The 22,494-nt window shown below is 42.6% G+C and overlaps 1 protein-coding gene across 8 annotated transcripts in view; it reads left to right on the forward strand.

Moving 5' to 3' along the window:
• The window catches only part of TENM4 (teneurin transmembrane protein 4), an 850,566-nt gene that overhangs the window by 515,212 nt on the left and 312,860 nt on the right, over positions 1 to 22,494 (forward strand). For 6 of the 8 annotated variants that reach the window (XM_061628962.1, XM_061628964.1, XM_061628965.1 and 3 more), the window contains exon 7: positions 773 to 982. The exons of the other annotated variants lie outside the window; for them this stretch is intronic. In XM_061628962.1, the coding sequence (XP_061484946.1) occupies positions 773 to 982 (210 nt within the window). The remainder of the gene's footprint in view (positions 1 to 772; positions 983 to 22,494) is intronic. 8 annotated transcript variants of the gene reach the window in all.

The raw sequence follows: 22,494 nt of genomic DNA on the forward strand, positions 1-22,494 counted from the left end.
GAGCACAGCTAGGAGCCTCTCTCTGCTCCCCTCTTCTGCACTTTTAAAGCACTGTCTCTGTTAAGGAGTTTGGTTGATGTTCGATGGACTTTTGCTGCTGATCTCTTACTGCTCAGTTTCATCATGCAATCGCATGCTGGTGCAACCTCCCGCCTCTCCTCGGAGGGACTAAAATCGCACAGATGTATGATTAAATCCAGCATCAATACTTTTGCATTCCCCCCTTCCCCCAATAAACTATGTTTCAAGGTGCAGAACCACGAATGAGTTGGCTCTTTTAAAAGACAAGACCTTTTTTTTTAAAGGCCACATCCAAGATGCAGCTCAGAGCTTTCCGAACAGGGACTGAGAAATTGCAGGATTTTCCCGTTTAATGAATGCCTGCTCAATCAAGGCTACACCCGAACGTTTTCTGTATCTGACGAAACAGTTCGCTGTGGTGTTTATTCAGAGGTTAGCCCCTCCGGTGGACTTAATGGGATTTCCTCCTTTGTAAGTGTGCGCAGGAGGTTGCAGCCCAACCTCTGCATTCACATTTTGCACATGGTATCTACTGTCGTACGTTTGTGAAGAAATGTGCGTATCTGTGTCCTGAGCCCTTTATTTCTTACAGACCCCCCCCCGTGCATGCCTTTGTGTTTGATGTATGCATATTTATATATTATATATATATTTGTATATTTCCTCCCCCTGTGTCCGTTTTCTTTTCTTTTTTTGGGTTGCAATTTTCAGTTATTTATTTTCTGTCTGTGTTTGTGTTTGTGGTTCACAGGTCTTCCTTTGCATTGTTCATCTGCTTCATCAACCCCTATTGAGCAATCCCCCTCCCCTCCCCCTTCCCCACCGGCCAATGAGAGCCAGAGAAGGTTGCTAGGCAATGGTGTGGCCCTGCCAGCTCAGGACTCTGACTCTGAGGAAGAGTTTGTCCCCAATTCATTCTTAGTTAAAAGTGGCTCTGGGAACCTCTCTCTCTCTTCCAATGGTGAGTTCGTTCTATCTACCTACTTAACTGTGTTGCTGTTTCTTGTGTTGTTGATTTAAATGGGTTAAACTTTTTTTTTAGCGCGATGCATGTAACTTTGGATTGCATTTAGTATCAATCTGCCTCTTCGATGCATCTTCCTGTTTGCATTTTTTTGCAAATGTTTTTAGGGAGGAGGGGTGGGCGGGCTTGTGTTGCCTTACCGCTCACTTTGAAACTTTTGTTGCTTTGGGACCCTTGCCTCTCACCACCGTTGCTGAATGGTTAGGGATGGTGGAGCCTGCCTTGACTTTAAAGATGCATTTGTAGACCTGCAGAAAGAATGTGTGGATTGGAATACATTCCATACATCATGCGTTGGGTGGATCTTCTTTGCAAATTTTGCAGAAGAGCTGCAGTCAGCTTGGCAAATAAAATAAAAATTGTCGTGCTTTAAACATTTCACTGACTTACTTTTGCCTCCCTATCTTCTCTGCAAGATTTTTGGTGTGTGTGTGTGTGATATAATAAGGTGGGTCATTCAGTTAATCGAATGCATTCTGTTTTGAATTTTGCCAAGGATTTTCAGTGTGGATGGGATGCGTTCCTTTAAACCGCTGCTGGGTGGGATGCTGGTTTTGCTGCTGGATCTTGGAGCCCTTGTTTCTGAATATGAAAATAAAATAAATGCTCAGCGAGGTAGATCCTGGAGCGCTGTTCCTGACTGTATTACAGTCTAGGGAGTAAAACAAGCTCAGAATCACTTCACAACTTTTAAGCCAAACGTTGATTTTGCTCCAGGAAAACGTGTCAAACAATCAACTTCTCTTGTGTTGGCCGCCTGGATTCTTCCTGCGCTCCCTGTGTGGGTGTATGTTTGGAGGGGTATGTTGGTTCTTGTTACATTTATTTCTGAGACCCATTTCAGAAAAATCAGATGATATTTTTGCTCCCCCCCCCCAAGAAATGCTAGTGTTTTGTTTTTTTAATTAGGCTGTAGCAGGTCAGGAGGTGAGTGTGTATTGTGACTTAGTTTTTTTATTATTATCATTGAGAGTGTGTGTTGTTTTTGCAGCTTCTGCTGAGACAGCTGCAATGACCATGTTAAAGATTCTGGATGATGTGAAAATACTGGCTTTTTCTTCAGGTTGTAGTTTAGCATTTTCTACAAAAGGTGAAGTTGTTTGCACTCGTGCATGGACTCTACTGCGGCTGAAATGTTGGTTTTGAAAGAGGGAGGAATGCATGGAGTTTGTAGAGTATATTATGGGGCTTTGGAAAGATGACAAATCCTGCTTGGATACTCCAGAGTATGCTTATACTATGCATTGCATTCATGATTAGCCTCTTATCCCTGGTTCTCAATCATAAATGTTTATCTTTAATTTTCAATTTGTTATCTGGGTTTCACCCCACCCCACCCCTGAACCTGTAATGTACAGAGGATTCTGGGGTTCTACAGAATAAAAACAAATCGGGTACACTAGCATTAGTCTGGACAGGACCAAATCTATAAAATGACTGTTAGTCTAACTAATACATAGGTAGCATTCCCTTCTCCATTCAATGCAATTAAAGGCCTCCTTAAATCCATAGACTTGTCAGGGTTTGTGTGTGTGTTGCCAACTCTTGAAATAAAAACAAAAATGCTATATGGGCAGAGGCAAACAAAACACTTAGTTCATCTAAGTTGCACACATATTACATGTGCTTGCAAGTCCCCAGCCACCAAGCAGTACCATCCATGCATGCTATCAGGTCTCCACAGATCACAGCACTATATAAGTTAGACAACTGTGGTACGGACGGAAAGCAGGAAAAAGCCTACATGCAGAGGCAGATTACTCAAGGAAGTGAGTCAAGCCAGGAACTACCAATCAAACCATATACATGCATTATATCAGGGAAGAGGGAACCTGAGGCCCTCCAGATGTTTTAGAACCCAACTCCCATCAACACAACAGCCACCAAGTCCAGTGGTTAGGGATGACAGGAGTTGTGCTCTAGAATCTGGAGGACCAGAGGTTTCCCATTGCTGCATTTTATGGTTGAGTAAATTAAGAAAATATCCATTTTACAGAGTCCTTAAAACTTTCTTGCAATCTTCCGTGCATTCATGATAGACACAGACAAAAAAAACACCATTACTGCCTCTTACTCGCATGCCTACAGACAAGAAACACTCTCAGTACATACTTCCTTTCTTGCGCACACACACAATCAGAGGATGCCAACCTTGAACCTAGTGACTGCTGGCTGCTCCTCGCCACCTCAGATTTCCCTGCTTCGGCAGTGCCTGCTGTTCCTCATCACCTTCATGTTATCAGTTGCTAGGAATCACAGGTGAGGCTAGCGTTGTTGCTCTCAGGTCCTGCTTGCAAGTTTCTCAGAGGCATCTGGTTGGCCATTGCGAGGGCAGGCCTCCGGCATGACCCAGCTGCAGGGTGGTTCTTATGTTCTGAAGTGAATAGGCAGGTGGCAAGCTCAGAGAGGCAGGCTGGCATCATCCCTGCAATTGCCATTGCTTTAGGTGGCCAGAAGCCAAACCAGTCCTGTTCCTGCTGCCACCAGAATTCTCTCTAGCCAGTGATGTGAACTTTCTGGAAAATTCTGAATTGGAAAGAAAATTTCCAGAAATAGGGTAACTTGCTTCAGATAACCTACATCAGATAATTTTCAGTTTGCATTGGAAAAATTTCTGAAGCCCAAGAGTGATCTAATGTAGCCTGCGTATTATTAGTAGACAAAACTAACAACTTTGAAACTGCCCAGCTTGTCTGATATTTATTTACAGTTGGCATATGTTTGTTACTCATGAATTTATGAAATGGAAATAATTTCCACAGAAAACTAAGGTACTGGGAAAATTTCCACTCCACCTCACTGACACCGGTGTATTTACTGGTACAGTAAAATTTTCTGCTCCACATCATTGTAATATATTTCAGTGTTGTTAACTTGCCTTCCTCTCTAGTTAGTTTCATTTATAGGTGATTCAACAGTTTATGAGTAGGTATATATATGGCATAGTCCTCTCAGGAGCATAGCATCATATGCCAAATCTTGGCTAAACATCAGGAAAAACTTCCTAACTGTTAGAGTGGTACGACAGTGGAACCAATGACCTAGGAGGTGGTGAGCTCTCCAACACTGGAGGCCTTCAAGAGGCAGCTGGACAGCCACCTGTCGGGTATGCTTTAAGTTGGATTCCTGCATTGAGCAGGGGGTTGGACTTGATGGCCTTATAGGTCCCTTCCAACTCTACTATTCTATGACTCTATGGTATTATTATAATGTATAGCAATACACAGCCCAGTTTGCACATAGTCAATGGTTTACCATGAGTGTACCAATCTTATCTGCTTTGCTCTTCCCTGCTAGCTCATGAAAGTAGCAAACCACGATCCCTGCCTTGATGTTATATCCGAACGGGATTGTGGCCTGTTTTGCTCTAAACAAACCAATATGTGATCTCATAAGAACATAAGAAGAGCCTGCTGGATCAGGCCAGTGGCCCATCTAGTCCAGCATCCTGTTCTCACAGTGGCCAACCAGGTGCCTGGGGGAAGCCCACAAGCAGGACCCGAGTGCAAGAACACTCTCCCCTCCTGAGGCTTCCGGCAACTGGTTTTCAGAAGCATGCTGCCTCTGACTAGGGTGGCAGAGCACAGCCATCATGGCTAGTTGCCATTGATAGCCCTGTCCTCCATGAATTTGTCTAATCTTCTTTTAAAGCCGTCCAAGCTGGTGGCCATTACTGCATCCTGTGGGAGCAAATTCCATAGTTTAACTATGCGCTGTGTAAAGAAGTACTTCCTTTTGTCTGTCCTGAATCTTCCAACATTCAGCTTCTTTGAATGTCCACGAGTTCTAGTATTATGAGAGAGGGAGAAGAACTTTTCTCCATCCACTTTCTCAATGCCATGCATAATTTTATACACTTCTATCATGTCTCCTCTGACCCGCCTTTTCTCTAAACTAAAAAGCCCCAAATGCTGCAACCTTTCCTCGTAAGGGAGTCGCTCCATCCCCTTGATCATTCTGGTTGCCCTCTTCTGAACCTTTTCCAACTCTAGAATATCCTTTTTGAGATGAGGCGACCAGAACTGTACACAGTATTCCAAATGCGGCCGCACCATAGATTTATACAACGGCATTATGATATCGGCTGTTTTATTTTCAATACCTTTCCTAATTATTGCTAGCATGGAATTTGCCTTTTTCACAGCTGCCGCACACTGGGTCGACATTTTCATCGTGCTGTCCACTACAACCCCGAGGTCTCTCTCCTGGTCGGTCACCGCCAGTTCAGACCCCATGAGCGTATATGTGAAATTCAGATTTTTTGCTCCAATATGCATAATTTTACACTTGTTTATATTGAATTGCATTTGCCATTTTTCTGCCCATTCACTCAGTTTGGAGAGGTCTTTTTGGAGCTCTTCGCAATCCCTTTTTATTTATTTATTTATTTATTATTTCAATTTATATACCGCCCTTAGCAGAATAGCTCTCAGGGCGGTGAACAAACAAGATAAAATACAATATATCATAATAAAAATCATAAAAACATATACAAACAAACAACAAAAAACACTACAAAAACACAATACGACAAAAATTAAAAATACGGATTAAAAGATTAAAATGGTTAAGAAAATTAAAATGCCTGGGAGCATAAAAAGGTCTTAACCTGGCGCCGAAAAGATAAAAGTGTAGGCGCCAGGCGTACCTCTTCGGGGAGGCTGTTCCACAACTCGGGCCACCACAGAAAAGGCCCTAGATCTAGTAACCACCCTCCGGGCTTCCCGATGGGTTGGTACCCGGAGGAGGGCCTTAGATTCTGAACGAAGTGAACGGGTAGGTTCGTATCGAGAGAGGCGTTCCACAAGGTATTGAGGTCCCACGCCGTGTAAGGCTTTATAGGTAAGAACCAGCACCTTGAATCTCGCCCGGAAGCAAATAGGAAGCCAGTGCAGACGCGCCAAGACAGGTGTTATATGCGAAGACCATTGTTTTAACAACCCTGAACAATTTAGTGTCATCAGCAAACTTGGCCACTTCACTGCTCACTCCTAATTCTAGGTCATTAATGAACAAGTTGAAAAGTACAGGTCCCAATACCGATCCTTGAGGGACTCCACTTTCTACAGCCCTCCATTGGGAGAACTGTCCGTTTATTCCTACTCTCTGCTTTCTGCTTCTTAACCAATTCCTTATCCACAAGAGGACCTCTCCTCTTATTCCATGACTGCTAAGCTTCCTCAGAAGCCTTTGGTGAGGTACCTTGTCAAACGCTTTTTGAAAGTCTAAGTACACTATGTCCACTGGATCACCTCTATCTATATGCTTGTTGACACTCTCAAAGAATTCTAATAGGTTACTGAGACAGGACTTTCCCTTGCAGAAGCCATGCTGGCTCTGCTTCAGCAAGGCTTGTTCTTCTATGTGCTTAGTTAATCTAGCTTTAATCATACTTTCTACCAGTTTTCCAGGGACAGAAGTTAAGCTAACTGGCCTGTAATTTCCGGGATCCCCTCTGGATCCCTTTTTGAAGATTGGCGTTACATTTGCCACTTTCCAGTCCTCAGGCACGGAGGAGGACCCAAGGGACAAGTTACATATTTTAGTTAGCAGATCAGCAATTTCACCTTTGAGTTCTTTGAGAACTCTCGGGTGGATGCCATCCGGGCCCGGTGATTTGTCAGTTTTTATATTGTCCATTAAGCTTAGAACTTCCTCTCTCGTTACCACTATTTGTCTCAGTTCCTCAGAATCCCTTCCTGCAAATGTTAGTTCAGGTTCAGGGATCTGCCCTATATCTTCCACTGTGAAGACAGATGCAAAGAATTCATTTAGCTTCTCTGCAATCTCCTTATCGTTCTTTAGTACACCTTTGACTCCCTTATCATCCAAGGGTCCAATTGTCTCCCTAGATGGTCTCCTGCTTTGAATGTATTTATAGAATTTTTTGTTGTTGGTTTTTATGTTCTTAGCAATGTGCTAAGAGCAATGTGTTTCTCAAGATTCTTGGCTTACTGATATGGTTTGTTTCAATGAAGCAAACCGTCATCACTGGTTTAGAGGTAGCAAATAAGCAATTGCGGTTTGTTTGTCCTGCACATTAGTGGGAGGTGTATGAATGAGATCAGGGTGTTCACAGTAAACCATAAATTATAATTTATTGCAGAGGTGGGGAACCTTTGCCCCTCCAAATGTTGCTGAGCTACAGATCCCATCAGCTCTTGCAAGCATGGCAAAATGGCCAGGGATGATAGGAGTTGTAGTTCAGCAACATCTGGAGGGCCAAAGGTTCCCCACACCTAGCTTATTGTGAAATATGAACAAGACTATTGTCTCAGTTATATTCACAGCAATCCATAGCGCAGTATTATCTTCGTATTGCAGATGTGACAAAAGCCAAGAGTAAGAGGCTTAGCTAATGCTAAATAATTATTTCACGACAGAGCCAGTGTTGCATAGTGGTTAGAGTGTTGGACTAGGACCTGGGAAACCAGGGTTCCAATTGCCACTCAGCCATGAAGCTCACTGGGTAACCTTGGGCCAGTCACAATCTCTCAGCCAAACCTACCTCACAGGATTGTTGTGAGGATAAAATGGAATGGGAGGAGACCTTGTACACCACCTTGAGCTCTTTGAGAAAAAAGTGGGATATAAATGTAATAAAATTAATATAATAAAGACAGAGGGGGCTTCCGATACTGTAGTAACTGAGCCATCCATATATCACAATCTTCCTCTGCATGAAAAGATTACATGTCACAAAGTAGTAATCTTTCTATTGCTTGGAGAGATGATTGTGTACAATAAGGCTTCCTCCCAGGTAAGTATGAATAGGATCTTGGCCTTTGTCATTGAAGGGCCCTTCCAACTCTACTATTCTATGGTTCTATCAAGCGCTTTCAAACTAGCTATCTCCACCAATGTTGATTCTGAAGGTAATGCATGCCCATTGGTTGGCTACTTATGATATGGCATTAGACCTTTTTGGGGTCTAATGTCCAAATGGAAACTTAAGCATTTCCTTCTGTCAAAAGATGCCTGAACTTTGTATATGGGAGCAGCTCATATGTGCATTCATTTCTACCATTTTTTTAAATCGGGAAAAGTGGCATAAAGGTTTATTTAGAAATAAATGTAAAACTCAAGCTAGAATCCTTCTGGATGTATAGTTTCCTAATATGCTGGGTGTGTGTGATTTCCCTCCCCCTCAACACTTAATACTTTTATCATGTAATCAGCTGGTGTATGCATCCAATTCTGGTTGGGTTACTTATTGGCTGAAGAAGATTTACATAAGGCTCAACTTGCTTCCAAGCACTTTTAAGCATTCTTTGTCAGATAAAGGTATTGATTCCCTCTCCCTGATGCTTCTTACCCTGTGAGACCAACTAATAAGATTCTGATCGAGGGTGAGAGCTTAACATACTGGGAGTACTAAAACAAAAAACAAAAGCAATTTAGGGTTTTGAGCACTTAAGATTAGGTTACAGATGCCACAGACTCCAATCCGCAAAACATTGAGCCCCATTGACTAAGTGACTTGAAAATTCTCAACCTTCGTTTTTGCAAAAGGAAATTGGTTTACTCTACCTGATTCACATCCTCAAGTCAATGAGCTCTAAGTAGGGAGATGGCCATTGACAAAGAGGCAGTAAATTCCTGAAGGGTTAGCACTATCTGACACAGCTCAAATAATCGGTATTGAAAGTGCTGTGGCTGCTCCAAGCGCCCTCCATTTACAGAATGTGAATGTATGATAGAGGTGCAAAGGATACTTGCCAGACTCTGAAAGCAAATGCCACAAATAAAACTTGGATTCCCTGATGGAATCTGCTAATATTTATGTGGTCGCATTAAATTAATGGATCTGTCCATGTTGATAAAATAACTGTTGCTATACAGTGCTGACACAATCTTTGTTGTTGTTGTTATGTGCCTCCAAGTCGACTGCGACTTATGGCGACCCTATGAAACAGCGACCTCCAAGAGCATCTGTCATGAACCACCCTGTTCAGATCTTGTAAGTTCAGGTCTGTGGCTTCCTTGACACAATATTGAAATTATTTTTCACCCTTTGCCAGTATTGCCTTACCACCTTGGTGTAAATAAACCAATCAGCTGCTCTGTCCATTTGGTGATCATAAAGGCTTATATATTAATACACCAATTAATCTCTGGAGGATTATACACATGTGCATGTATGTCTCTCGAACTTGTTTTCCGTGTTTTGTGATGCATAAGAAGAGCCTGCAGGATCAGGACAAAGGGCTACCTAGTCCTGTTCTCACAGTGACCAAGCAGATATCCATAATTGGAAGCCCCCGCGAGGACATGAGCATCACAGTGCTCTCCCCAGCAATGTTGATGTGTTCCCGTAGGAATGTCCCAACAGGACTTTTAAGGATTTACATACTGGTTTTAGGGATGGGACATTCAGTCCAACTATCCGGAAAAAAACATACACCGTGAAATTTTGTGGTGACAAGTTGAATCCAATGTCAAATTTAAATTCAAAATATACAGTTGCATTTGTTCTATTAATAGGGTTGAATTACAGTGGAACATGGTCAGGTATGTGAAGGGTATGGAGCATGGCCAGTGAGAGAAGGAGTAGCCTGAGAAGTGGGTGTGTCTTGGGCAGAGTCCTGAGGGTCAGATAAGAGTGGTCCATAGGCTGCATTTCCCCACCCAGTCCTGGGGTTCCCCACCTTCACATTACCCATTTAAGAAGGGATTTCAGGTGGTCTTCACAAACCCTGTGACTGTGGTGCAGGCAAACTGCACACTGATCCTTGCTAGTCCAAACAGTAGACCAAAGGGATTATGGAACCTGTGTGGGTATTGAAAACCACATGGCAGGATGTTATTCGGGAAGTGGGAGTAGGATAAAAAATATGAGTGGAGAAAGCATGTGCTAATAGAAAATGCATGAAGATATGCACTAAGGCAGTAAAATGAAATAAAATATGAGAGTGTTTAGACAGAACCAAATGCCCATCACACACACACTGGTAAAATGTGCGTTCCGTTGAGTAAAAGCTGTTGATTTCAGTGGGATTCCTTTGATGTAACGTGTTGCTGTTTAAAATACAGCAGCACATTCTGTCATCCTTCTGGTAACATCCTTTAGTTCATATGCTGTGTCCACACAGTCCTGTTCTGTTTCTTTTTGCTTCCTTAATGGTTGTTTCCCTCTACTATGATTAAAATCGCATTATCTCCTTGCAATGTTGAGTTCTTCGAATGAGGAAGTTATCTGGTTTTGAACTGTTATCTTTGAGAGAGAGAGAGAGAGAGAGAGATGGGCATAGTGTTGTATCCATTAGGAAAACTGCTTAAAATTCACATCCCTCCCCAACCCCACAGTCATTTCCTCCCTCCCTCCTGCGCCCTGCCATGTGCCAGTACAGTCAAGTTCCCAACAATGTGGCTGACCTTTTGGCATTACACAGTTGGGCATTTTTTTATATGTTTGCTCTGTATGTTTGCAAAGCCAGATTGTGGATTGATGGGAGAAGTAGCCTCTTAATGGGCACAATATGAACTAGTCTACCAGCAGAGCTTACAAGCTAGGGTCGCAGTGTTGGCTGGGTCCTGGGTTCAAATCTCACCTCAGCCACATTATTGCAGAAGGGGACCTTAGGCAGGCAACTCTTCTCTCTGAAACATGAGGATAACAACACTGGCCTACCATGCAAGGATTAGTAAATAACCTCAGTGATGTTAGCATTAGTAGTTTTTAGAAAAAGGGGTAGTGAAGTACACAGCCTTTGGCCTGGAAGTCTTTCTCAGTAATCCTTTTGGTGAAGGAGACTGGGGATATGTACGCACCATACATTTAAAATATATGCATCCCCTCAAAAATCATGGGAACTGTAGTTTTCTCCTCACAGAGCTACACTTCCCAGCACCTTTTACAGTTCCCAGGATTTGGGGAGGAAGTCATGTGCTTTAAATGTATGGTGTGTACGCAGCCTGAGAGATCCTGTGTATATGCACAGAAACTGTGAAGGTTTTTTTTTTTTTTTACAATAATTTTTATTCAAATTTTCATAAAACATAGAAAACAAAATCATAAAACATTCAAAGACAAAAAACAAAACAAAACAAAAATGATTAAACAAAAAAAATAAAATGTTGACTTCCCATTTGTCACATATCAAATCAGTTATAGGTCTACAATATATAACAATCCTGTCTCTTAAATCATATTATAAAATCACTTTCCTCCAGTAGTTATCTTAATTAATCATCAAATCTCATAAACATTACTTTATTCTTTCCACAAAAAGTCAAAGAGAGGTTTCAATTCTTTAAGAAATATATCTATCAATTTTTCTCCAAATAAACATGTCAATTAATCCATCTCGTTAATAATTATAATAATCTTATTGTCATAACCATAGTCCAAATAAACATTTCGATTAATCCATCTCATCAGAATCTGTTAGGTCCAATAATTTCAATAGCCATTATTCCATTATCCCTATTAGTTCCATCTTCCATCTTCAATAGTCCTGTTAAGTCCAGTAATTTCAGTGTCCAATCTTCCATTATCAGTATTCCATAATAATCTTGCTGTTGTAGCCATAGTCATATAATAAGAGTCTGATGGGAATTTCCTCTATCCCAAATATTTTCTTGCCATCCATTCTGAATAAGTTGCTGAAATACTGTTGTAAAGTCATATCTGTGTTCTTCTTTTTTACAAAATGCACTGGCTCATCTCTTAAGAGTTTTTCCATTGTCACATGGCTGCAGTTAATTCCATAGATTTTCTCTATATCAAGCCCCATCACATCATTCCAGTCCAGAAGATTATCCAAGCCATTGATAACTTTATCTCTAATATCTTCATTAATTTCTTCAGAGATAACGTTAAATTCCAAACAGTAGATTTTATTTCTAAAATCCATAAACTCCAGATCTTTTTCCAATTCCACATTTGTTCCAATCTCCAGGGCTTGTATCTTCCCTTTATTTTTTCTTTTCTCATCTCTGATCTCATTCTCCTCTCTCACAGGATCCCCTATTTCTTTAAACTCCTGCGTCATTTTGCTCAGTTCAATTTTCAGCTCCTTACTACCCTGTCGCAGGGTTTGTTTCGTTATCTCAATCTCATCCATTATTTTCTGAAACATAGTTACTTCCAGATTCTCAGCCACTTTCTTGATTGCCATTTTTAAAACCACGAAAACAAAACAAAACAAAAATAAAGAAAAACCACTTCTTATTTCAGCAACAATTGGGTTAATATTTCAGGCTTGATGACATCACAGTATAAACAGAGCAACCTGCCTTATCTCTCTATGTTCAAGAATGCAAAACAAATTTAGTTCCCAGCATCAAAACAGTTAGTGGCGTCGTGAAGAAGCAGATTCGTCAAAATAAAATAGACCAAAAAGAGAATAGTCCCAGACAATATAATATTCCTTGGAATAGAAATCAGGAATAGAAATCCCTCTTCTGTGTATATCTTTAGAATGCACTTCCAGGACAGCTTTTTGCGACAGAAACAGAGATAAGCTGTTAATTTCGTGGATAACAGAGAAGAGTTATAGCTCACCCAGAAGCTGTCCAAAGCCGATCAATCTGACAAATCTCCTTTTGCTGCAACAATTTAAACCAAGTAAAAAAAATAATAGAAAGAAGGGTGCTTGCCTGTTAGTCCGTTCTCTCTTTAAAGAAAAGATAAACGTATCGCTTAAGCAGATAGAGCTTGTTCGAAAGTCCGTCCGGCATTGTTGGCTGGACCTTATCTCATAAATTAATGAAATCCAGTCCTTCCAACAAAAACAGGCTTTTGAGGTTGATCTCTACGTTTCTCCCTGCCCGGGAGAAATTTCATCAGTCAAAAAAAAAATGTTCTGACTGATTTATATCTGAATAAGCTTCTTTTGAGGCGGGAGCCCGTCCCAAAAGCAGGCACAAGCGAAGTCACCCTTCCCGGAAGTCAAACTGTGAAGGTTTTTGTGAGGGTAGCCTATGTGGTGTCCTCCAGACATTGTGGACTACAACTCCCATGATCCCTGGCTTTTGGCCATACAGGTTGGGGCTGATGGGACTTGTAGTAAAAAAAAAAAAAAAAATCTGGAGGGCACCATATTGGCTTATCCTGGTGTATATACCCAGATTGTTTTAAAACTGACCTTTCACAGTGTAAATAATTCTTTTCATGCCTAGGCTGAAATCAAACTCTTCCTACAATTGGATTTATCAAATACATTTGTTTATTGTGAACATTTTTCTCCAGCATTTCTATAAAATATTTAAGGCTGCTTAGGATCCTAAAAGATCCTCCGTGGCACAGAGTGGTAAGCGGCAGTAACACAGCCGAGGCTCTGCTCATGGCCGGAGTTCGATTCCAACGGAAGGAGGAAGTCGAATCTCCGGTAAAAGGGGTCGAGGTCCACTCAGCCTTCCATCCATCCGTGGTCGGTAAAATGAGTACCTGGCATATGCTGGGGGGTAAAGAAAGGCTGGGGAAGGAACTGGCAATCCCACTGCATATATATGGTCTGCCTAGTAACCGTCGCAAGACGTCACCCTAAGAGTCGGAAACGACTCGCACTACAAGTGCGGGGACACCTTTGCCTTTTTAGGATCCTAAAATGAAACAATGCTCAATAGTACAAAAATTACATAATCTAATAAATTGCATTAAAAGGCTTAAAAAGAAGCAGCAGTATAAAATCAATTTAAGAACAATAATCCAGAAAGCTTGTTTAAATTATTATTTACTATATATTTTTCTCACTCCATCTACCAGTTCCTGTTGTTGAGAGCTCGCTATTGAAGCATATCCTCTGCTCATATTTATTTTTTCCACTTATATCCCACCCTAGAGAACTCAGGGTCGCCTTAATAATTCCTCACCCATCTTTATCCCCACAACAACCCTGTGGGGTAGGTCAGGCTGGAAGATAGTGACTTGCTCAGGGTCACCCAGTGAGCTTCAGGGCTGAGGGATGGGTGGGATTTGACCCTGGTTGACAGTCTAACGGTACCACACTGGCTCTCAGTGTTATAACATAGGAAGCTGCCTTTACACTGAGTCAGACCTTGGTCCATCTAGCTCAGTATTGCCTACACTGATTGGCAGTGGCTCTCCAGGGTTTCAGGCAGGGAGACTGCCATCCCTACCTTGAGATGGTGGGGACTTAACCTATGACCTTCTGCACCCAAGGTGGATTTTGAGATTACGATAGTCAGGAACTCTTACTTGCTTTGTGGCCTAACTTGGTGGTGTCAAGTAGAGTAAATTGGGCTAGTTCATGCATTGATTTCTGAGGTGCTAAAACCCTGGGACTGGGGTTTTTGGCACCTCCATTTCTTTTGGAAAGGTGTCCTTCTGAAGTCATTCTGGCGAGGAGTTGCCGGCATGAGCATGTCAAGGTCTCCCTCCTCACAGGAAGGCGAAGTGATGAGTGCCAGGTGCAAAATGGCCACTCCACAGATCAAACACCACAGACATTGCTGTCATTACCACCTCACAGCAACCTCAGACACAAAGCTCTATTATGATCTCTCTGGTTCTGACTTTTTTATGTCAAGTGTTGATTTGTAGGGTTTTTTAAAAACATGTTTTAAACATTTTGTACTGTTTGTATTATGTTTTCCTCGTAAGCCAATTTGGACGGGCATTTGCCAAGAAAAGTGGCCTGAGAATATTTTGAAGAAACAAACAAGCAAATTCTTCTTCATCTGGGGTCATTGAGATGATGTGAGGAGCCTCCTCTACAACATGATAGACATTCCAACTGTCCAGACATTTTTACAGGCCCTTCCACAATTTCCCCCTCCTTATGAGTTACCACAAAAGGAAAATGTAAAGCCAGATGAGATGCTGTGGTCAGCATTTTTCATCCCCCCATCCTGTAAAATGCCAAAATGCAAAAGATGAGTCCTACAGAGATTTTGAAAAAAAATAATTTTGCCTGTCAGAAATGAAAGGCGCTTCGGACATGCCCAGATACGCTTTGCCCTCCGGTACTTTTAAAACATTTTTTTACCAAGTGCGGAGGTGTTCTCTACACACGCTTGAAGTGCCAGAATTTTGAGAACCATCTTAAACCTTCAACTTCAGTGTTTGTTTGCAGGGGGGTGATTTCAGACAAACATGCCCCCTTGCGAACCTAAAGTCTGGCCTCTATATTATGGTTGCCATGAGGAAATGACCTTGTGGACATGTAGTGGAGAACTGGCCTCACAGTTGCTTTTCCCTGAGTTGTCCAGAACAAGCGGCCCAGCCCAGAGGTAGCAAAATCACCTCATGAACCTTCCCCCCCCCATCCTCCAAAATGAACAGATGAATAGTTCCCTGAATCAGGGATGGGAGGTCTGTGGCCCTCCAGATGCTACTGGATCCAACTCCCATTACCCCCGTACCAGGATGATCATTGATCAGCATGGGAGTTGTCATCCATCAGCATCTGGATGGCCACAAGTTCCCCAGCCCTGCTGTAAACCAACTGTTTACAGTTTAGATAGTTTGGTAGACAGTGCTGGGAAGGAGTCAGTGGTCGTGGTGCACGTTGGCACCAACGACATGGGGAAATGCAGCCGTGAGGTCCTGGAAGCAAAATTTAGGTTGCTAGGTAGGATGCTGAAAGCCAGGACCTCCAAGGTGGCTTTTTCTGAAATGCTACCGGTTCCACGCGCAGGACCAGCCAGACAGGCCCAGCTTTGCAGTCGCAATACGTGGATGAGACGATGGTGTCGGGTGGAAGGGTTTGGATTTGTTAGGCACTGGGGAACATTTTGGGACAAGCCGGGCCTGTACAAAAGGGACGGGCTCCACTTGAACCAGAATGGAACCAGACTGCTGGCACTTAAAATTAAAAAGGTGGCAGAGCAGCTTTTAAACTGACTGAGGGGGGAAACCCGACAGGAGCTGAGAAAGGTCCGGTTCGGAATAAACCTCCCCCCGGGATAAAAACCAAAGAAATGATGAAATTTTAAAAGGGGTAGGCCTAGAAGTAGGCATTGTGAGAGCAGGGGCACAGGATATAAATTCAGAAGAGCAAAATTACCACAGGCCTAACCACAAGTGCCAAAGACACTTGAAGAGAGACACTGCTTACAAGTGCCTGTACGCTAATGCTAGGAGCCTGCGAACCAAGATGGGAGAACTGGAGTGCTTGGTCTTAGAGGAGAGCATTGATATAGTGAGCATAACGGAGACCTGGTGGAATGGAGAAAACCAGTGGGATACGGTTATCCCTGGATATAAACTATATCGGAAGGACAGGGAAGGACGTATTGGTGGCGGAGTCGCTCTATACGTGAAAGAAGGCATTGAATCCAGCAAGCTCGAAACCCCAAAAGAGGCAGACTCCTCCACAGAATCGTTGTGGGTGGTGATACCATGCCCCAGGAGGGACTTAATACTGGGAACGATCTATCGTCCCCCTGATCAAAATGCTCAGGGAGACCTGGAGATGAGATATGAAATTGAGGAAGCATCCAAACTAGGAAATGTGGTAGTAATGGGTGACTTCAACTACCCGGACATAGACTGGCTGCATATGTGTTCCAGTCATGACAAAGAAACAAAGTTTCTAGATATTCTAAATGACTATTCCCTAGACCAGTTGGTCATGGAACCGACCAGAGGGACGGCAACCCTGGACTTAATCCTCAGTGGGGACCGGGACCTGGTGCGAGATGTAAGTGTTGTTGAACCGATTGGGAGCAGTGACCACAGTGCTATTAAATTAAACATACATGTAACTGGCCAATTGCCAAGAAAATCCAACACGGTCACATTTGACTTCAAAAGAGGAAACTTCACAAAAATGAGGGGATTGGTAAAAAGAAAGCTGAAAAACAAAGTCCAGAGGGTCACATCACTCGAAAATGCTTGGAAGTTGTTTAAAAACACTATATTAGAAGCTCAACTGGAGTGCATACCGCAGACCAGAAAAGGTACCGCCAGAGCCAAGAAGATGCCAGCATGGTTAACGAGCAAAGTCAAGGAAGCTCTTAGAGGCAAAAAGTCTTCCTTCAAAAAATGGAAGTCTTGTCCAAATGAAGCAAATAAAAAAGAACACAAACTCTGGCAAAAGAAATGCAAGAAGACAATAAGGGATGCTAAAAAAGAATTTGAGGAGCACATTGCTAAGAACATAAAAACCAACAACAAAAAATTCTATAAATACATTCAAAGCAGGAGACCATCTAGGGAGACAATTGGACCCTTGGATGATAAGGGAGTCAAAGGTGTACTAAAGAACGATAAGGAGATTGCAGAGAAGCTAAATGAATTCTTTGCATCTGTCTTCACAGTGGAAGATATAGGGCAGATCCCTGAACCTGAACTAACATTTGCAGGAAGGGATTCTGAGGAACTGAGACAAATAGTGGTAACGAGAGAGGAAGTTCTAAGCTTAATGGACAATATAAAAACTGACAAATCTCCGGGCCCGGATGGCATCCACCCGAGAGTTCTCAAAGAACTCAAATGTGAAATTGCTGATCTGCTAACTAAAATATGTAACTTGTCCCTTGGGTCCTCCTCCGTGCCTGAGGACTGGAAAGTGGCAAATGTAACGCCAGTCTTCAAAAAGGGATCCAGAGGGGATCCCGGAAATTACAGGCCAGTTAGCTTAACTTCTGTCCCTGGAAAACTGGTAGAAAGTATGATTAAAGCTAGATTAACTAAGCACATAGAAGAACAAGCCTTGCTGAAGCAGAGCCAGCATGGCTTCTGCAAGGGAAAGTCCTGTCTCAGTAACCTATTAGAATTCTTTGAGAGTGTCAACAAGCATATAGATAGAGGTGATCCAGTGGACATAGTGTACTTAGACTTTCAAAAAGCGTTTGACAAGGTACCTCACCAAAGGCTTCTGAGGAAGCTTAGCAGTCATGGAATAAGAGGAGAGGTCCTCTTGTGGATAAGGAATTGGTTAAGAAGCAGAAAGCAGAGAGTAGGAATCAACGGACAGTTCTCCCAATGGAGGGCTGTAGAAAGTGGAGTCCCTCAAGGATCGGTATTGGGACCTGTACTTTTCAACTTGTTCATTAATGACCTAGAATTAGGAGTGAGCAGTGAAGTGGCCAAGTTTGCTGACGACACTAAATTGTTCAGGGTTGTTAAAACAAAAAGGGATTGCGAAGAGCTCCAAAAAGACCTCTCCAAACTGAGTGAATGGGCGGAAAAATGGCAAATGCAATTCAATATAAACAAGTGTAAAATTATGCATATTGGAGCAAAAAATCTGAATTTCACATATACGCTCATGGGGTCTGAACTGGCGGTGACCGACCAGGAGAGAGACCTCGGGGTTGTGGTGGACAGCACGATGAAAATGTCGACCCAGTGTGCGGCAGCTGTGAAAAAGGCAAATTCCATGCTAGGGATAATTAGGAAAGGTATTGAAAATAAAACAGCCGATATCATAATGCCGTTGTATAAATCTATGGTGCGACCGCATTTGGAATACTGTGTACAGTTCTGGTCGCCTCATCTCAGAAAGGATATTATAGAGTTGGAAAAGGTTCAGAAGAGGGCAACCAGAATGATCAAGGGGATGGAGCGACTCCCTTACGAGGAAAGGTTGCAGCATTTGGGGCTTTTTAGTTTAGAGAAAAGGCGGGTCAGAGGAGACATGATAGAAGTGTATAAAATTATGCATGGCATTGAGAAAGTGGATAGAGAAAAGTTCTTCTCCCTCTCTCATAATACTAGAACTCGTGGACATTCAAGAAGCTGAATGTTGGAAGATTCAGGACAGACAAAAGGAAGTACTTCTTTACTCAGCGCATAGTTAAACTATGGAATTTGCTCCCACAAGATGCAGTAACGGCCACCAGCTTGGATGGCTTTAAAAGAAGATTAGACAAATTCATGGAGGACAGGGCTATCAATGGCTACTAGCCGTGATGGCTGTGCTCTGCCACCCTAGTCAGAGGCAGCATGCTTCTGAAAACCAGTTGCCGGGAGCCTCAGGAGGGGAGAGTGTTCTTGCACTCGGGTCCTGCTTGCGGGCTTCCCCCAGGCACCTGGTTGGCCACTGTGAGAACAGGATGCTGGACTAGATGGGCCACTGGCCTGATCCAGCAGGCTCTTCTTATGTTCTTATGTTCTTATGTTCTTATGCATCTATTCTCTAATATCAAATGTTTGGGGATGAATTTTGTATCACTGTTCTATATTTTTGCTTCTAACAGGAGCATACATGTGGCCTCTGGTTCCAAAGCTGGCTTCTTCAGGTTTTATGTTTCTTTTCTTTTTTTCAAAGAAAAAGTGAGAGTAAGCAAGAGATTAAAGCCTTTAATCTCTCAGTTTGCTAATTAACTAAAGGACAGGAAAAGCATTGTTTGGTCTCTACAGTGGGTTGATGACATTTCTGTATTATTGATGTGCTGCTGAGGCTTTCAGCTGCCTCATATCCAGCCTCCTTGCTCCTTAAACTTTTGTAGACACTTTGCATGCCCTGGAGCCTTCTTTACGTGAAAAATAAATTCTGGAGGTCGGTAATAAATATGTCCTGCACCAAGACACTGTACCTGGAGGGGAGTGTGTGTGTGTGTCGGTGTCTCATGTGGTTGCCGAGTTTCGGTGCTTGATAAGGAGAGACACCAGTCCAATCCAAGTCTCTTGCAAGTGAAACTACAAAAGGTGACCTTGTTTTGAAAGTAGCTTTGGATGGCCCTCAACGGTCCATAAATCTGATCCACACAAGCCCATCCTAGCTACTAGAAAAGCCCCCAAATGCTCTCCTGACCTCTCGAAATGGATTTAATTGCCTGCCTTCCTCAAAGTTGTGTTTCTGTAAAGGCTTTAGGCAGCTTAGACTTCTGATGACAAAAGGGAGTCTTTATGCTCTCTAAATGGTGAAAATGAGCTAAAGCTTATTTGGGTTGTGGCAACACTTAATACAGTTAGTGAACTCATTTTCTCTCTGTAGAAGAGCTGTTTCAACAACAGGGCGGGCTGAAATTTCTCCCTCTTTTGTTTTTTTGCATGAAATTTGTGTTGCACTCTTTTTTCTTTTTTAATTGATCCCTGCTAGGTTTTCCTTCCACAGCTGTGTAAACTCTGCCTAGAGCCAGGAACCCTTCCAAAGTAACTAACACCCAGGGAGAAGTGCCGCCATTGCAAATCCCCATGTAAATTGCAAATGTAATGCATGTGGGATTGCAGGAATAGGCTGCTTTGCTGAAGATACAGTAGAGCATTCTTTTAAACAAGTTGAGGTGCAGCCTTTCTGAAGCAAGTCTGGGGTGTGTGCATTTGTGTGTTCACGTTTAAAAGCTGTTTTCAAAAGGCTGTCAGAAACACAATAAAATAAGTTAAAAGGCATTACGCCCTGTTTTTCCACACTGCCATTTTGGTATTTTATTTTATGTAAATGTTGTTTATTATTTAAATGTTTATACTGCTTTTGTACATACGGCACTCAAGTCAGCTTAGGCTCAGAACAAAAGCACATTATGTACTGAAAATACATAATTCATAAATAGAAGAACAGATAAAAAATCAAATTGGATCATAAAATAATACATCCCCCCCCCAAGCAGCCAGTTGAAATATCTTGAGCATTAAAAGAGATGGATCAAAAAGCCTTTGCCTGATGATGGAAGCAAGTGCATGGAATTGATCAATGAAATTGTGTTTTCTAGGGTGCTGTGTAAGAGAGTATGAAAACCAAGGGCATGATCAAATTATTTTTCTGTAGCAGCCAACCAGGTCGACCGACATAAGAAGCTGTCAGACGAACTGATCCATCTAGCTCAGTACTGTCTGCACTGATTGGCAGGTGCTTTCCAGAGTTTCAGACAGCCAGTCTCTTCCAGCCCTACCTAGAGATGCCAAGGATTGAACTTGGGACCCTGTACTGTACATGCAAAGCAGATGCTCTACCCCCTGAGCTATGGCCAGTCCCAATTTCATCTTGGAACTCACAAGTAGGACGCAAAGGTGATCCCCATTTTCCTGTTACCTGTTCACTGCATCTAGTAGACAGAGCTAGGCTTCCTATGCACACAGAGGCTTCATTTAGTTACCCTGGATTATTGCATAGCAATATATTTGAGGTGCGCTTTCTTCCTGGGCTGTCAAGGGTTTAAAGGTTCTACTATGTTTTATTTACTCGTTCGTTTAGAAAGTTTATATCCCACCTTTTGATTGAATTATTTTCAAGGCAACATAACAGATTGTATCAACACATGCATGTCTACACAAACCCCAAACCCACACAACACAGCATCCGTCAGTGGTGACTTGCACATTGCTCACATGCACGCACGCACGCACACACACACACACACACACACACACACACACACACTCCCAGTCAGCTGGAAGGATGACTCCAGAAGAGTTTGGTTTCACATTTACCAAATCCCTGATTAGTAGTGCATTCAAACCAGGCAACGGCAGCTGCTGACTCCTTGTCAGTGGAGCAGTGGAATCCACTCCAGGTTTTAGTCCAAACTTTCAGTGAGCTGTCCAAGATGTTTAGCTCCTTTGACAGTTCTTTGAAATTTTGGACTAAAACCCGGAGTGGATTCCACTGCTCCACTGACATGGAGCCACAAGCTGCCATTGGCCTATATATGCCCATTGGCTATTAGAAGGCCAGCTTTCAGCTGTGCAGTCCCAGGATAATGGGCAACTGGTGGTGTGTGCTTGCCCTCCAGGTTCTCCTTCCCTGGATGGTATACTGTATTGGACCCCTTGCTGTAAAGTTCTTCCTGGGCGGTGGTGCAGCTGGCTAGTGGCCTTTCATATGTTGGCCAATGGATGGTGGTAGAATGTGCTTCCCTTCAGCTATGTTGTCTAAAACCCTTCTGTGGAGGCTAAGCGCACTGATTCAGTGTCTGACTCTGCAACCTGCCAGCTACTTTGGAATTGTGTTGATCTGTGTAAGGCCATCTGTGGGAAAACTTGGAAATCGCACAGGCCGATAGTCTTGTCCACTTTGCAAAATGTTATATCCTCAATGTGCACACTTAATTGCTCCCTACAATGCATTTTGTAAATTCATTTTTATGCACACTTCTCCCTAATATAGGCATTTTTGCAAACAGTGATTAGTTGGAGAACTGCGTCTCAAAATTCGGATAAGTGCGAATTTTAAAGGACGGTTGTGTTTTGGTTCTCCTGTTTTTTCGAACAGAGTGGATTTGATAAATTGCACTTTAAATGCGAACTGAATTGAAATTCTCCCTCATCCCTAGTCACCTCCCAAATGAGCATAATGCTGCTGGCCTTGGAGTATCAGGGCAAGTCTTAGTGATACCCACATAATAATCTGGACAAAAACAAGGTCTTGGCAGGGGATTAACCCTTTAAGCCACGGCTTCTGACATTCAGAGGTCACGGGGTGGGAATCGAGCCTGTTTCTCTTTAGAAGGGGGAGATGGTGTGTGTATGTGTCTCCATGGCTGCCTTCCAGCTGTTGGGTGATTAAGACCTCTCTGATATTAGAGCTGTCACTCGGTTTAAAGATACTACACTTCATTTAATCTTGCAAGTTTTAACTGGCTGGTTAAATCTGCAT

Source organism: Rhineura floridana, chromosome 5, assembly GCF_030035675.1.
Source record: "Rhineura floridana isolate rRhiFlo1 chromosome 5, rRhiFlo1.hap2, whole genome shotgun sequence".
Taxonomy (NCBI): domain Eukaryota; kingdom Metazoa; phylum Chordata; class Lepidosauria; order Squamata; family Rhineuridae; genus Rhineura; species Rhineura floridana.